Source organism: Propithecus coquereli, unplaced genomic scaffold, assembly GCF_000956105.1.
Source record: "Propithecus coquereli isolate 6110/MARCELLA unplaced genomic scaffold, Pcoq_1.0 Scaffold100, whole genome shotgun sequence".
Taxonomy (NCBI): Eukaryota; Metazoa; Chordata; class Mammalia; order Primates; family Indriidae; genus Propithecus; species Propithecus coquereli.
In genome coordinates this window covers 3,753,486-3,771,185 of record NW_012133859.1, presented here as the reverse complement: position 1 = coordinate 3,771,185, position 17,700 = coordinate 3,753,486, and the positions used below count along the sequence as shown (strand labels likewise).

At 44.4% G+C, this 17,700-nt stretch overlaps 1 protein-coding gene across 1 annotated transcript in view; it reads left to right on the top strand.

Moving 5' to 3' along the window:
- MYO10 (myosin X) overlaps positions 1-17,700 on the top strand; it is a 226,701-nt gene that overhangs the window by 191,032 nt on the left and 17,969 nt on the right. The window contains exons 22-28 of the mRNA XM_012642778.1: positions 3,481-3,587; positions 4,392-4,625; positions 5,268-5,313; positions 6,017-6,901; positions 7,751-7,874; positions 12,338-12,581; positions 16,262-16,357. Coding sequence (XP_012498232.1) covers positions 3,481-3,587; positions 4,392-4,625; positions 5,268-5,313; positions 6,017-6,901; positions 7,751-7,874; positions 12,338-12,581; positions 16,262-16,357 — 1,736 coding nt within the window. The remainder of the gene's footprint in view (positions 1-3,480; positions 3,588-4,391; positions 4,626-5,267; positions 5,314-6,016; positions 6,902-7,750; positions 7,875-12,337; positions 12,582-16,261; positions 16,358-17,700) is intronic.

The window sequence follows — 17,700 nt, the reverse complement described above, 5'->3', positions numbered from 1 at the left end:
AACTCTTGAGCTAAAGCGATCCTCCCACCTCAGCCTCCTAGAGTGCTAGGATTACAGGCATGAGCCACCGTACCTGGCAGGAATCCTTTTTTGACATTCTCCAATGCACCCCAAAACCGTGTTAAGCCCCCTCCTCTGTCATCCCAGGCCATCCTCTTCTTAGCCCTGTTGTAGCACCTAACCTGCTGCCATGCTATCTTGCTGTCGACTTCTCTGTAGTCACCCAGTGGGGAACATAGAGTTAATTGTTCGTTCTACACAGCACGCTTAGTAGGAGCGCAGTCAGTATATGTTAAGTGCTGAAAAACCATAAGGAGTAACACAAGGATGTTGTATATTTATTCACTCAAGGAAAACTTTCTAAAGAAAATGGCTCAAGTAAAGCTCTTGTGGGTGCAATATAGTCTGCTCTGATTTTGTTTAAATCGAAAACAAATTGCATTCTCTATAAGCCCCATAACTCCCCTCCTATCTCACTGCCTTGTACAGTGGAGTAACATCAAAGATCGTTATGACGCACCCCACACATTAACAGTCTCTTCTCTGAGCTCCAAGTACCCATCCAGCTTCACTTCCAGCAGAGAGGACACAGAGACATGGGTGTTGTCCTTGGCTTACTGTGTTGTTGGAAGGTAGACAGCTGCATGCAACAGATGAGCTAAATCACACAGCACCATCTCTTTAAGGAGTAAGGAGACAGCTTCTCCAGAAGAGAAATCCTTGTGGATTTGAAAGAATCAGGGAAGTATTCAAGAAGAGGAAATCTTTAAAGAGGGGTTAAGTTTTAACTGGTGAAAAGTTGAAAGCAGAAGTTGGATGGAAGCTTATCAGTCCCAGAAACATTAGGAAGTAAATGCAAACATTAAAGCATTTGAACTATGTCCTCTAGATTGCTTTGACCTTGACCAACACTCCATTTAATTATTTGCTAGCATTTGTTTCAGTGTGTGTTGCCACCAGAAGGTCTTTACATTTAAAGCCTTTAACCCCTCGTGAACTTCCGGGTCCTCTTGGAAAGGAATTTCCATGGTACTTACACAACCGAGGGAAATGTGGCCAGTGTTGAAGGCAGCAAATTAAACATGGCCCCAGGTCCTAATTGGCTGGCTGATACAGACCTATATAGTCCTTGCAAGGGAAGAACTCTTACCTGGAGGATGAGGGAAGCATTTCTAGAGAAGGGAGGCTGCCTGTGCCAGGCTCCACGGAACAGCCTGTGCCCACGATTGTGATGTCCTTCCCCACTGAGACGTTGCATTTAGGTTGCTGACGGGCAGCCGCTCCCCTCTCCTTCCCTGGTTTCGACTTTTCCCTTGGCCTCAAGGACTGCTCAATACTCGACTTTCACTTTTCTGATCCTCTGGACTGTATTGCCAGACCTTCCTTCCTGCATTCTGTGGCAATAAGGCCTGTGGGAGGTATTAATGTTTTTATAAAGACAGAGTGCTAGAATAATCCATAGGATCTTAAGCTGCCTAAGATAAAGGTGAAGAAGAGCCACATAAAATTGTTCTTGTTGGATATTGAGTCAAGTTCAGCCAGGCAGCAGCTGAGTGGGCCTCGCCCTTTCCTAAGTTGCTCAGCAGTGCCTGGTTCCAGCCGCTGGGTCACACTGACTCAATCTTGGCCGAGTCCTGGGCACGTGGTCACATGACACAGGGACTCACTGCAACACTGTCCAGGTGTTGTCGCACAAATTCAGGATGGATGTTCTTAATGAATCCAGGCCAGGTCTCTAACAGCATTTTTCTCTATTTGTTTGCCCCTCACGTTAGTGATGGAGACTTTAGATAAAGGTGCAGATATGATGTAACAGGCAGAGCAGAAGAGCTGTCTTGTAAATTAAAGTTTACGCTAAAGCAAGTATTTCTCTGATTCTGATTCCAACCAAGACATTCTTTTGACTTGTGCTGGTAGAGAACACCTTTGTTCCTTCACAAAGGTTTCCATTTGTTCACCTCATACATGTGTCGCTCATGAGAATCGACACTCTTGTCACCTTACGTCACCACCACAACTCTTCCCCAGAGTTGGACTTTATTACTTTTCCTTGTAAACACTGACAAGAGCAAAAGCATTAGAGTAAAAGATGTACTACCACAAAATCATCTCAAAGAGAGGTTTAAATATTTCTTTAAAGTCCAGTCTTTGAAAACTGCTTTTGATACCCGGTTTTGATAAATACAGAGAATTCCTATTTCTGTCCATCTTTAATTATTATCACACCCAGCAGGCTTCATACTTGTATCAACAGAGCGTATTAATTGCAATTATAAGGAGAGGATTGTATGAAAAGCTTTCCCAGGAGAATTATTTGTAGTAGAGTTTTACCCAAAGCAGGAATAGGTGTGGCTTCTGTGAGTCACAAGGTGGTAGCACTCTCTATTTGCTTTTTTGCCCAAATGTCATGGAGGAGACAGAGCAGAGAGTGTGGAAAAATGTGCCATTGAGAAAAGTGGAACATAGTGCACCATTATAGGCAAGAATGACTCATGGGAGCATAAAGTAAAAAATTGTGGAGGCACCAAAATGCCTCTATGCTGACTGTTAGCAAAAAAGCATAAACATATTGGGCACTCGTTTTTTTTAGGGAATACTTCAAAACTTATGCATGTGTTAAATCTGAAATGACAAAATTAAAAGCTACCTTGATTAAGGGAGGGTCCTAATATTTTCATATCTTTTCAAAACCTGGGAATTCTGATATAAAGTGCCAATTATCAGACATACTTACCTTATTTGACAGGCGTAAGATTGCGGTGCCCGTTCTCAGAAACCGGCAAGCAAACAGCTGCAATTGATTTAGTCCCAGTTCTGGTGTGCTTATGACAGCTGGACCGAGATGCAGCTGAAATAGTTCAGTTCTCATTTCAAACTCAGTTTTCAGAATTGCATTCTTAACGTCAGTATTTTAGGTGCATTTAAGTTGTGGAACCCAAGATTCTCTGATAGTGATCACTTAGCAGGCATGAAGACAGGGTTTCCATGTGACAACAAAATAATGTTTTGGAAATTTCCTGGAATCCCTTCCTTCTTCCCTTCCTGCCTTCCTTCCTCTTCTTTCTGTATCTCTGAATCTCTTATGACTTAGACTTAATGTAGGACCAGTACTGGTCCATAAACAATTAACATTTGTCCCAGCCCACAATGAGATAAATGTTTAGAAACTTTGATAGCAATTTGGCAGTCATGCCTGTTGAATCTAATAATAATAATAACCAAAAAATGGGAATTGTATTTTATATATCCTTTTTGTTTTTCCTATCTTGTGATATATCTTTATCAGATTTTGCAGCTACATTAGCATATGACAGATGGGACATTTAAAAAGCACTATTCTAGAAAGCATAGTTATGTGAGTTTGGAGCAGACTTAAAGACAGGAAGAAGCCTTGCCCCCAAAAGATATCTCTGATTCAGAAATGCCTTCCTTCTACCAGCCACGTTCTTTGCTTCTGACATGTGACTCCCTCCTGGGCAGGTCTTCCTTCGAGAATCCTTGGAGCAGAAACTGGAGAAACAGCGTGAGGAGGAGGTTACCCGCGCGGCCATGGTGATTCGGGCCCACGTCTTAGGCTACTTGGCACGGTAAGGACTCCACCGAGGTGACAAGGCATTAGGCACCAGGAGGGGTCCTTCCTCCTTTTGTGTCCCCAGCGGAGTAGCCTGAGTCGTTCGCTTTGAGGGGGAGTCCCAGGTCAGGCCTCCTAAGTAGCCATGCCAGAAACCCAGTTAGCCTGACCCGGGCAGAAGGTAGGAAAGGGTGCTCAGCATTTTTCAGTGCCTCAATTAGAACAATGATTACATTAGGGAACTCTCCTGAGATATTTAAATTGTTTACCTAGTTCCTCTGCGTTGCGTACTGAAGCTGCTGCAGCCTCACTGTTCACGTCTTGTCTGTCAGAGGCCCGTTCTCCAGTTTGCAGAATGAGGCAGCTTCCTTTCCTGTTAGTTTAGTGTTTTGGTTCTGGCCATTATGCAGAACATCATGCCACATGAAACCCCACACTGAAATTTTCTGAAGTACGAAGCTATCCTGCTGTGACTTTTTTTTTTTTTTATATGAACAGAAGAATATTTCAAATCCCTTTTGGTCCTGTTTACCCAACTTCCTGCCAAGACTATTCAAAGTCCACATTAGAGGTTGTGTGTTTATTTAGCCAAGATAGTGATAGGGTTCTTACTTTAGTTTTTGTTTGTTATTATTCTTTTGTTTTTCTTCTCTTTTGTTTTGACCGGAGGGGCCTCCTTGTTCTCTCCAGTCTCCATAATGAGGATATCATTCCAAAACTAGGTCCTCTTCCTTTGTCTTGTGGCCTTACTGTGAGCTCATTTGAATAGCTCAGAGCCTCATTACCTCAGCCGCTATTCTCGTTTTCTTTTCCTCTTCAGAAAGCAATACAGAAAGGTCCTTTATTGTGTAGTGATCATACAGAAGAATTATAGAGCATTCCTTCTGAGGAGGAGATTTTTGCACCTGAAAAAAGCAGCCATAGTTTTCCAGAAGCAACTCAGAGGTCAGATTGCACGCAGAGTTTACAGACAGCTGCTGGCAGAGAAACGGGAGCAGGAAGAAAAAAGGAGACGGGAGGAAGAAGAAAAGAAGAAACAGGAGGAAGAAGAAAGGTACGGTATCTTTCTTGCTTGGAAGAAACAAAAGGATACATTTTGAGTTTTATGTTCAATGTCTGTCTATGCAGCAAGAATTCCCAGTGGATGCTGCAGAACCTATTATTTGAAACAGTAACTCTTGGCAGCTAGAATATAAAATTCCTTGGCAGCTGGGAAGACCCAGTTCTCTGTATATTTTTATTCATGCGTAGATTAAAATAAGCCCAGGAAGAGGCTCTGACCTTCGTGCTTTCTGTCTTTAGCAGAGCTGTTTTAAAAAGTTAGATCTGGCCAGGTGCAGTGGCTCACGCCTGTAATTCTAGCACTTTGGTAGGCTGAGGCAGAAGGATCACTTGAGGCTGGGAGTTGGAGACCAGCCTAGGCAACATAACAAGACCCCGCCTCTACAAAAAAATTTTAAAATATAGCTAGGTGTGGTGGCATGCGCTTACTAGGGAGGCTGAGGTGGGAGGATTGCATGAGTCCAGGAGTTTGAGGCTGCAGTGAGTTATGATTGCGCCATTGCACTCCAGCCTGGGTGAGAGTGAGACCTTGTCTCTAAAAAACGTAATAATTAAAAAAGAAGTTAGATCTCTCTGAAAAATGGTTCTAGGATTATTGTTGTTATTACTGACTTTTTTTCTTCACTATTTTTAGAGAAAGAGAGAGATTGCAAAGAGAAGCGGAGCTCCGCGCCCAGCAGGTAATGAATGCTGTGACAACTTGGCCTCTTGGTTATCAGTTTGCTTCCCACTTCAAATGCTTGGACTCTAGGATTCAAAACAAATAAAGTAGAAAGATAGAGGAAGAACAACTTGAGAGGAAATGTTTATGATGCAATTTCTGATCCATTGCAATTGGGTAAAGCTTGTGAATGTCTGAGATTTTGGTGTGAATCACAATAGCATAATTTCTCTAAACCGGTATAACCAGTGTGTTAGTTTGCTAGGCCTGCCATAAAAAAATACACAGATTAAACAATGGAAACTGAGTTTCTCATAGTCTGGAGGCCAGAAGTCCAAGATCACGGTGTCCTCAGGTTTGGTTTCTTCTGAGGCCCCTCTCCTTGGCTTCTGGGGACCATCTTTTCACTGGGTCCTTCCATGGTCTTTCCTCTGTGCATGTGTGTCCCTCATGTCTGGGTCCTAATCTCTTTTCATAAGGACACCAGTTAGCTTGGATTAGGGCCCACCCCAATGGCATCATTTAATCACCTGTTTAAAGGCCCTGTCTTCACATACAGCCACATTCTGAGGTACTGGGGGTTAGGACATCAACCTGTGAGTGTCGGGGACACAGGTCAGCTCATAAGAGCCACATTTCATCCTGGTTGCAAAGGTGGGCTGGGGGATGATGCTTGCATTTCGTCATGGAGCGTTCTAAACCTACCTTCCCTTTCTATGCAGGAGGAAGCAGCCAGAAAGCAGCAAGAACTCGAAGCCTTGCAGAAGAGTCGGAAGGAAGCCGAACTGACCCGCGAACTGGAGAAGCAGAAGGAAAACAAGCAGGTGGAAGAGATCCTCCGCCTGGAGAAGGAAATCGAGGACCTGCAGCGCATGAAGGAGCAGCAGGAGCTGTCGCTGACCGAGGCCTCCCTGCAGAAGCTGCAGCAGCTGCGGGACCAGGAGCTGCGCAGGCTGGAGGAGGACGCGTGCCGCGCCGCCCAGGAGTTCCTCGAGTCCCTCAACTTCGACGAGATCGACGAGTGCGTCCGCAACATCGAGCGCTCCCTGTCGGTGGGGAGCGAGTTTCCGGGCGAGCTGAGCGAGCCGGCGGGGGGCGCGTGCGGGGACAAGCCCAGCTTCAACTTCAGCCAGCCCTACCCGGAGGAGGAGGTGGACGAGGGCTTCGAGGCCGACGACGACGCCTTCAAGGACTCCCCCAACCCCAGCGAGCACGGCCACTCGGACCAGCGCACGAGCGGCATCCGGACCAGCGACGACTCGTCCGAGGAGGACCCATACATGAACGACACGGTGGTGGCCGCCAGCCCCAGCGCGGACAGCACGGTGCTCCCGGCCGCGGCGGCGCCCGACTCGGCGAGCCTGCACCACTCCTCCAGCGGCGAGTCCACCTACTGCCTGCCGCAGAGCACCGGCGACCTCCCCTCCCCCGACGGCGACTACGACTACGACCAGGACGATTACGAGGACGGCGCCATCACCTCCGGCAGCAGCGTGACCTTCTCCAACTCCTACGGTAGCCAGTGGTCCCCGGACTACCGCTGCTCCGTGGGGACCTACAACAGTTCGGGCGCCTATCGGTTCAGCTCCGAGGGCGCGCAGTCCTCCGTGAGTACCGCTGAGTGTCTGCGTGGGGACGTGGGGTCAGTCATCCCTGCCCCTGTTGCATCCCCGGGGGATTAAGACATCCCCCCCCCCCCAGGATGTACAAACATTTCAAAGTCCTGGCCTGAGAGATAATCTTAACCATCGCATTCGTAAGTGGAACTTTGATGTGTCCCTTGCAGGTTGGGCACAAACCCAGAACTGCATTGTGCCCACGGCCTGACCGTGTCAGCTCCTTAAGTAGAGCCTTTAGCTTCGCTGTGTGGCAGGTCCGGAAAACGAGGCACACACCAAACTGGAACCAGCCCAGCCAAGGGCGTGTTGGAGAATTTTCCTTACAGTAACTTCACCATCCACACCGCAAAATGTTATTTCTTATACTAGTTGTAAGGGAGGGATCTTTAGGGCTTAAATACCCTCTTTCCAGTTTCTGGATTCATTTATCGTTCATTTAGTTTTATTTTTTCCCTTTGGTCCTACGTTGAATGCTCTCTTGACTTTCAAAGACTTGGAAATATTTTTAGCATAGTAGTTCAAAAGAAATTAACTCTTGCATGGTTTGATTAAAATTATAGCTTTAAAGAGCAGTGTTTATTTTAGGATAGATGGCCTTCGGATTAAAGCGCATCTTGTGTTTTATGTATCAGTTCAATTGACCATTTGACCTTAAAGGTCGGTATTTTGTAATTCTGAATTCCTTTGACTGCCACACTCTATAGTGTCGTTACCGATAGGAAATACTGCTTCTTTTCAGTTATCTTTGTTTTTCCAACGGCGATGTATGCTGGGTGTTTCGTTGCTTGCTTTCTGTCCTTTTTGCTCACCGTTGGTTCTTGCTCTCTCCTTGTCCAGTTTGAAGATAGTGAAGAGGACTTCGATTCAAGGTTTGATACAGACGATGAACTTTCTTACCGGCGCGACTCTGTGTACAGCTGTGTCACGCTGCCGTACTTCCACAGCTTTCTGTACATGAAAGGTACGACTGCAGCCGCCCCGGAGCCCGGGTTAGGGTGATGGAAAACTGAGATGTTATTTTCCCTGAGCTGAGTGACGGGGACTGGGAAGGTTACTCTGCCAACCACTCAGCTCCGTGTTGAGCCACTTAGGGGAATGGAGGACGCCGGGCCACACTGGTGTCACATGGATGTGACGTGGGTGATGTGATCCTACCAGGATGTACTAGCTTTGACTCCCCTGGATTGGTACACAGTGGGAGGACAAAGCGTTTGCAGCCACTGCCTCCGTTTCAGTCTGTCTCTCCTCCCTGCCCCGCCCCGTCTCATCCTTGTTTCTTTTCACTTCTTCTTGCCTCTCTTTCTCCTGTCTTCTCACCCTTTCCCTCCCTCCTCCTCTTTCACTCTAACTCTCTCACACACACATACAAACCCAGTGTGTGTGCTGCTGCTGCTGCTCTAATTGTGGAGACCCATTCTCATGACAAGCTGTATCTTCCTCTCCTGCAGTGGTGTTAGAGAACCTAGAAGGACGTGCCATACATGGGGAGAAAGGAAAGACCTGACCGAGGGCCACACTTGCTTAAACTGCTCACTACATCTACTGCGTGATGAGAATTTTCATTGTAGATTTTAATTGCTGTTAAACTTTGAATGTTCTGTGTGGAACCTTAACACTTGGAGACTTTGAGGCATACTCCTTTTGGAAGATTATTTACTCGTACTCATTCCTTATTCACGTTCTTGACTCTGACTCCTAACTCAGCGACAGGGATCATAAGAAACCGCGATCATCACCAGTGTTTGGCAGGAGCTTTACGTGGACGGTCAAAAGAGGGACCATCTTGTTTCTCGCATGGCCCTAGACTGGATGGGGGAAGAGTCACAAACGGGGGTCTGGGGCGGGGGTACAAGAACCTTTGTCCCCAGGTCTCCTTTTCTTGCTTTCTCCCATCTTCAAGGTTTTTTAAATTTTTCTCCAACTTTTTTCTTTGCTTTCCTTTCTATTGCCATCTTTCTTCATTCACTTTTCCTTTTCTTCTTCTCCTCCCCACCCTCCCTGAAAAACTCCTTTATTCTGTATTTCCTTTCCTTGTTTCTTCTGTTTCTTTGCTTCTCTCTTCTGTTGGCTTATTTATCTTTTTTCATATGTGTTTCTTTTGTTATACTTAATATCTTTTTCTGTTCTCCACTGATAGGTTTTTTTGTTTGTTTGATTCCTTTTTTGTTACTTCCACTCTTCTAAAACATGGCTCTAGTGACTTATGTACGTCATTTGCCTTTCAAAGTTCTGCCGTTCTCAGCTCAGGTCCTCAGGATGCTCATGAAATCCCCACGAGGTCTGGTGTAGGGGAGACTTCTCTGTTGTCTGAAATCATGGGTTGGTGCAGATTTTTATAGGAATGTTGGAATGAAAAAAATTGAGGGAGTCTAGCCAAGTGATATAGCCAGCATCAGAATACCTGACAAGGGAAAAAATGTCATCACAAATCAGAACCTGATGGTCCAATAAGTATCTAATCACAGCTTAAGATTTTCTCAGACATTTCTCAGCTAGGAGTCATCTGAACTGCTTTTATTATTAATAGATTTCTCCTTCTCCAATCAAGTTTTAGTCCCTGAAGTTTGCTTTAAAATTTCCTACAATAGCCAGGTGTGGTGGCTTATGCCTTTAGTCCCAGCTTCTCAGGAGGCTGGGGTGGGAGGATTGCTTGAGGCCAGGAGTGAGACCAGCCTTATCTCTAAAAATAAAATAAAACTCCCTCAAATGTCACTGTTTATAATGTGTGATATTGATTTATTACACAGTTGTGTAATTAAAACAAGTAAGATAAGGAAAAAAGTAAAAATATTCAACGTATTAAAATCAGAGTTCAAGAAGGTAAGCGGGTAAGGTTCTTGACATCTCTTAATAAAAAGAATTATTGTATAAATGCGGTATCATTTAATCTTTAATGAGATTTTTAATAAAGTAGGGCCAAAAACTTTCAGAGAAACCAATGAAAAAGAAAATCCAATCACCAGCTTATAGGAGATCTGTCCGGAAAGTATCCAGCCATTGTTAATATAACGAGAAGGGTTTGCGAGACATGGATGGAAGCTGACAGCCAAGGAGAGCAAATTGGGATGCGCATGCGTGAACAGTGACTATGTCACTGTACTAGTCAGTGGGGCACTAGGTGGCGTTGAGTGAGCATGTGTATGTCCTGTGTGGCTGTAGCATTCTAAATGACTGAGCGAGTAGAGCGACGAATCTGCATCAAATTTTGTGTTAAGCTTGAGCATTCCTCCGCAGAAACTATTCGGATGATTCCGGGATGATGCAATGAGTGCAGCGCAAATGAAAGTGTGGCACAAATGCTTCAAAGATGGCTGAGAATCTGTTGAAAGTGATCCATGTTCTCAAAGGCCTGCATCAGGCAGAGCACCTGAGAATGTTGAGTGTGTGTGGGTTAGGCTAAGAGATGCTGGGAGAACTGTGTGAGGTCCCAAAGTGCCTACTTTGAAGGGGACTGAGGTGTCATTGTCCTGTGTACAGCGTTTCTTATATCTAGTATCGTCTTAAATAAATGTCGCTATTTTTCCTATTACATGGCTGGATGCTTTCTGGAAAGACCTCATATTATATGGGTGTAAATGAGTTTCACCAGCCAAACAGCCTACTAAAGGTGTTTGCAATTGGGAAATTAATAGCCCTGATCAGATTCTCTAACTGATTTAAGTGTCAAGAGAGTACCTGGAATTGTAGAGGAAGGGCTTGGGAGTGAGTGCTATTAATAACAGATTAGCAACAGATTAAATAAACTATCGGTGAGGGCTATTGTGATGACTGTTGTAGTCTTTGAAACAATTGTGAATAAGCTTTATCATTTAAAGATGATAAGATAATAGAATAAACTTGCACTACATTTTCCTCTGGGCTTATTTTAAGAAACCCAGATTAAAGTCACAAATCAAAAAACTAGTAATGGCTGGGCGTGGTAGCTGAAGCCCATAATCCTAGCACTCTGGATGGCTGAGGCAGGAGGATCGCTTGAGCTCAGGAGTTCCAGACCAACCTGAGCAAGAGCAAGACTCATCTCTACTAAAAATAGAAAAATCAGCCGGACATCATGGCATGCATCTGTAGTCTCAGCTACTCGGGAGGCTGAGACAGGAGGATCACTTGAGCCCAGGAGTTTGAGGTTGCAGTGAGCTAGGATGACACCACTGCACTCTACCAGGGGCGACAGTGAGACTCTATCTCAAAAAAAAAGAAAAAAACATCTAATAATGTTTCATTCTAGCAGTGCTTGGCAAGTTTGCTGTTGACTAGGAAACAGCTCTGGAGCTTGGCGTGATCACCAGCAATGTCTCAGCTAGGGACATTGAGCAGGGGATGCTTTGGATATAAGGGAGAGCCACCTGTATAGTTCAGCAAAGCAAATGCACTATCTGTCCCGTGCACACTGAATGCAAACTGGTGGCATCGGGACTTCATTTGTCCTAAAGTGAGGCTTAGATCTATAATCATTGAAGAAATTGTCTGGAAAGGTCTAATTTATATTTATTTTCCAATCTATAAAAGCAAAGTATTTTGTTAATACTTACTTTAGATATCCATATTTAAGTATCCCTTATTTTTATTAGTAGTTGATCAAAAAAATAATGTGTGGACACTTTTATAATAAGAATGGATTTTTGAATGATGGTGGTGAGATGTCACTCTTGAACACCCTTGGGGAATCTAGAATACTAAGATAAAATTACCTTACTGGAAGAGAATAGAAATGTTTTTTATCCTATAACATCTGTATTTTCTTGTCTAATTTCTCTCAACCAAAAGAAGTTTTCCACCAGGTAGATTGCAGCTGTATTTTCTATTTTTTTAAAGTTCAGTCACAATGCAGTTTAGACTGTTGCTTTTTTTCATAATCTCTATCTTAAACTTTATAAAGCATTTTCAGGTGATGATGTTTTTCTTTAAAAAGATGTGTTTATCCAAAAAGTCATGTTTTCTTTTCCTATGTAAGTTAGGCTTTATTGCTAAACTCTGGAATCACTGATAATTCTTGTTCCCACATTGATCAAATAAGGAAGGAAACATAAACTTTGACAGCATTTTAAAATAATTTCCCCTCTCTGGGGCATTTGGAGGTAAGCATGATTTATGCATATGGAAATGACTGACTCATTCCTGGGTTAGAGTACCAGTTCTTTACTTGCCTTTCTGTTAGCTCCTTACAAAAATTTCTTAGCTAAGTGAGTAGGAGCTGTCTGGCTACAAGGAAGGGACAGCATTCTTGTGTGATCAGCCAGCCTGCTATGATTATCTCAGTACACCCTGAACATGAGCTCAGGGTGCACCCTTCACTGGGGGGTCTTTGAGTGATGCTTCAGCTGGGCAAAGTTAAAGGTAGACCTTAGGACCTGCTATGGATGTGGTTGTCATCTGATTGGATTGACTTTTCTTAAACTTCTCTCTACCCAATTTTGGGGAAAGCAGGTGGCCTAATGAACTCCTGGAAGCGCCGCTGGTGCGTCCTCAAGGACGAAACCTTCTTGTGGTTCCGCTCCAAACAAGAGGCACTCAAGCAAGGATGGCTTCACAAAAAAGGCGGAGGCTCCTCCACGCTGTCGAGGAGAAATTGGAAGAAGCGCTGGTTTGTCCTCCGCCAGTCCAAGCTGATGTACTTTGAGAACGACAGTGAGGAGAAGCTCAAGGGCACCGTAGAAGTGCGGACGGCCAAGTATGTCGCTGGTGCCTGGGTGTGGGGGTGGTGCTCTGGGTGGCTTGATCATTTATGCGAGTGGTCACAGAGCTGCGTTGTGCAAGTTCCTTACAACAGTAGCCTGGGGTGAGTATTCAGTGAGTCCTGACAATTCAGCTCAGTGGATTGAATTATTAGGGAACTGGGAAGCAAAACTTAATCTATGAGTGACTTGCATTTTGTGATTATGCTCAGACATGTGGCTTTCATTTGGAAGATGGCCAGCTGGACACAGAAGTAGCCCACTGGAAATGGGATTGTATGTTTGCAGGAAGAATGGTGTCGATATGGAACAACTGGTTGAGAGTCTTTATGGGTTAACGTATCACTTTCAATTCCTCACTCCAGCTATTGCCAACAGATAAATTAGCTAAATTGGAAGCAGACTGACAGTCTGGAGGTGTTTTTTGAAAGAATCATTTGTCTTCCACCAATGTTAAATATAGTAACCACTCCTATTCCCAGCAATGAGAGGAACAGGGCTGGTGTTTGAATCAACACAACCCCGTTTTCTGCCATCCCAAAGCTTTGGACTATTGACGGCCTGTTATTTTTATTGAAAATTAAGTGATGTCTTCAGAAAATTGTTAGAGTTAGGGGCAGCTGGTTTTCTTGGGCAACCCAGATACTAAGCCTGAAAACTTGCTTTGGCATAACCTGCTGCCATACTCCACTCAAAACTGAGTGACCACAAATATTCAGAAAACTGGTAAAATAAGTTTTAAGATGCTTGAAGTCATGAGACTTGAAAGTGAAAAATGTTTTTAATCAGCCAGCATCAGCAACTTCAGAAAATTATTCATTGGAAAGTGGAAAGTTAAATGAGGAGAGGAAAGTCTTTTATGTATTTGATTTTAAGTGCAAATCGTGTCTGTGCAGACAGTGGAGTATTGGACTTTTCCAGGCTGCCCCTTTGGGGTTCATTAGGCACAGGAGTGGGTTTGTGGGAATTCAGGTCTGAATCCTGCAGTAACATGTGTTCACAGCCAGGCACGGCTCTGTCACCTCCTGCCACCTTCTCCTAGCCCACATCCTGTAACATTCTCTCTATTCATCCCCTAGAGGGGCCACCAGCACTGAGAGGCAGCGGGTGGCGGGATTGGTGTTGAATCTCACCAGGGTATACCGATGTATATTTCTTTTGCAATTCACTGTGTGTGCTGCTTGATAAAGCTCTATTCTTCGGGTACTTTGTCAAAATTACACTGCATTGTAGAAACATTAGCTCTTATTCTGCCGTTGCTGTCACATGCTGTGGAACAGGGACAATGAGTTGTTAGGGTTTTACCCATTAAGATTTTGTTTTTCCATTTTACATTTTGAAACATTTTCTTATAGAAAGCTTGAGTCATGTACAAGGGTAGGTAGAAGAACAAAACAAAACCCATGTACTCCTTATGCAGCTTTCAGAGGCCACACACACGTGGCCACGAGTGTGGCATTACCATTATCGCATTTAAAAATAATATAAATTTCTTATATCCCCCACACCCCAGTCATTTGCCTTATAAATGGAGGCGGTAGCACTCTTATCGGTTTGGGTCGGTTTTATAGTTTCTTTCTTCAGGAATCCAAATAAGATCTAGACTTAGTAATTGATTTTCATATACTCAAGTCTCTTTTATTTATAGATGCCTCCTCCATCTTCTTTCACTTGCTCTCTGTAATCGAAGGTGCTAGCCCATTTATCCAGGGGTTGCTATACTTCGCTGGTCGAATGTCGGTGCATTGTTTAACAGGTTCCTCTTTCTAGTTTATTTCCCTTGAACACTAGCTATTTTGAAATATATAATAGATTATTGTAATCTATAGACACCTTATTGATCTGTGAAACCCCAGGTCTTATTCTTCTATCAAACTGCATATTTGTACCCATTAATCAACCTCTCCTCATCCCCCCAGCTGTTCTAATTAATTTATTTTTCCAAGTATCACCAGGAGCTCATGGATGTTATCACATGAAATGGTTTGTAGCCCTTGCAGCTATTCTTAGGAATGCTCACATTAGCCCCATCTTGGGCAGGAGGAGCCTTTTCACGTTCCTTTGTCTTTTCGATATAATCCCGGTGGTTTTAGATATCTCCTGTACTTTCTGATATGACTAGATGTTTCCTACCTCCTTTTAAGATTCAGGCACTATAAACAGATCTCCGGAATGTTTGCTTTATTATTTTGAACTTCAGGCTTGGGGAGGAGTCCTGAGTTAGGGCCCAGGTATATTTGCTGTAGCCCTGACGACGTCGTCATCCTTCCCTTCCCTATCTCAGGGAAGCTTTTTATAAATACAAACCCTGGCCCCAACCCCAGGGGGGCCTTCGCTGGATTCGAGGGGCCACCGTGTTTCAGAACCACAGCCTTACAGCTAGATCATAAGGTCTCACCCCTCCTTTTGCACACGAGGTGTCCTGGTTCCTGAGAGGGAAGGAAAATGGCTTGTCCAACACGACACAGGAGAGTCTTCCCTGGGATCATCCACCTGCCCAGGAGGCTTCCTTGCCAGACCCCGGGGTCACTTCCCTCTTTCCGCTCAGAGGAGGTCCACAGACCACTCCTCCTCAAATTCCATCTCAGTTTTTTAAACAAATATTTTATTTTATCTCAGTCCAGTACTTATTTTTTCTGGTTGGTTAGACTGTTTTAGTTTTGTTGCTATAAAATAAATGTTTCGTTGTGAACATTTGTACTACTTTAGTTATCAAGGCAAGCTGGCTTTATCCATAAGACCCTTCTTCATCAAATATAGTACCATCTCTGGTCCGATGCTCACATCTGCCAGTGTTTACCCTGATTTTGTTAACTGGGTCCACCGATTTTATTCCTCCAGTGTTGTTCAGGGAAGGTTGGGATGAGATCAAGATGGGCTTGAGAACCAGAAACACCTAAATCTTCTCTTCACCCCCAGAACCCCTAATGGAAATCATGAGTGTGTATCAGGCAGAGTAGGTCAGACCCTGGCCGAGGCCTTGAACTGCGATGGAAAGCTGTGATGAGCTAGGGAAAGAACTCACACCAGACCAGGTCGCCTTTGGGGTTTCCTTCCATTGCAGAGGAGTGGGCGCTGCTGCCCCAAGTGTCTCTGGGCCTGAACAGGGGTGGGCATTGGGTGGGTCAGTGTGAGGGAAGAGAAGCCCATCACTACAGAAGGCAAGGGAACACCAGAGAGGAGCCTGGCTCCCCCTGAAGGGAATCTTCATCATTTCTAAAAGAAAAAATGGTAGATTCAGTCCCTCTGTATAGATCCAGGACCACCACCCCACCCCTTCCCTCCCACAGATACCAGCATCCTCGGATTCTCAAGTCCCGGATATAAAATGGTGGAGTAATTGCATATAACCTGTGCATATTCTCCCAGATACTAAATCATCTCTGGTTCCTTATAATACCTAGTATGATGTAAATGCCATGTAAATAGTTGTTATACGGCATTGTTTTTTAATTTGTGGGTCTTTTATTGTCTTTATATATTTGCCGCACTGCTGGTTGAGTCCACAGCTATGGAGCCCACAAATGCTGAACTCACCGATACAGAGGCCGACTGTGTACAATTTCTTTTGTAACCATTTCCAGCTCAGTCATTAGTTTTGTGAACTTGCCTTTCTCGGTTATTATTGAGAATTCTGTGTTCCTGATGTGCACTTGTTGCTTTCGCCCCTTCGCAGAGAGATCATAGACAACACCAGCAAGGAGAACGGGATCGACATCGTCTTGGCCGACAGGACCTTCCACCTGATAGCAGAGTCTCCGGAAGATGCCAGGTGAGGTCTGCGCTGCGACTTCGTCTTAACCACACCCTCCCTCGGGCTCAGGCGTGAGCGTCACACAGCGCACTGTTCACCCTACTGGCTTCGAAAAGGTTTTCATTGATTTTCTAGTTGGGTTTTTCTATTAGGATGGTTGAAGAACTGAGGATCCTAAGATACGTACTTGTCCCGTGGGGAATATCCCGTTGGCAGATGTGTTCAAGCACAGCACAAGGTGCAGGATTTCCAGCCTCGTGTGCCTCTAGACAGACGGCTCGTTATCTCGGCTCAGGCACTCATTGTCACTAGCAGCATGTGCAAACTGAGCAGCTATGTGACGCTGAAAACCCACTCTCTGGAAGCTTCTGAGCTTTGAAAGGGGGACAGCTTGTATGTGCATAGAGATCAAAAGAGCAGAGAGCATTAACTGGTGGCTGTTTAAATAAATGACAGTGCTACGGCTTTTGGAGGTTTTTAAGGTCTCAATATTGAAGGATTCAATAGAAGAGCTATTACCTTACATAGAACTTACTATATTTCAGGCAATATTCTAAGTGATTCACGTATATTAACTCATTTAAGTCTCATGACAGTCCTGCAGGATAGGTATTAATGTTATTGCCCTTATCTGCATCTGCAGAACAGGCGACTGGGGTACAGAACAAGGAGAGTGTAATTTGTAAGCCCAATTCAGTTGAATGGAGGTGTTGAGTGTCTTACGTTTCTTTCTTAAGGAGTTTTAATTTTTGACTAAGGTTAGAGGAAAGTGGGGTCCTTCATTGTCTAACCTTTCTGGACCTCAGGTTTCCATGTTGGAGTGCTGGGGAGACACAGCACAAAATTAAGGAGGATTGTTATTTGTTCTTCAGTGTGACACATCACAAGGTCACATGGCAGATATGACATACCGGAGTATCTGTCCCATTTGTTCCTGCTGCCTTGTGAGTCTGGAGGGTTATGTCTGAGGTGTCAGTCATCTGCTCTTAGCAACTCTAGGGAATATCTTTTGATTTATGAGGGTAACATCCAATAGGCTATATTCTTCAATTCTCAGCCCATAGATCATTAGAACTTTCTTGTGAGTTCTCAGGACCTCTTGCTACCCCTTGCCCTTTGAATGTTTCTGGGTTGATACAACACCATGGTAGCAACGTTAAGGGTGAAGACACCAGAAAATAATTCTTCCCATGGGAGCAAACTAAAACCCTGCTTGCACCCATAAATTCTAACACAAACTGGAAAAACAAGCAAACCTGGAATTACAGCCCATCATTCTGTCTGGGACTCCTAGAGACCACATGTAGTTTTTTGTGGTCTGGGGAATGCCCACAGCTTTTCGGCTGAATTATAGGCCCAGC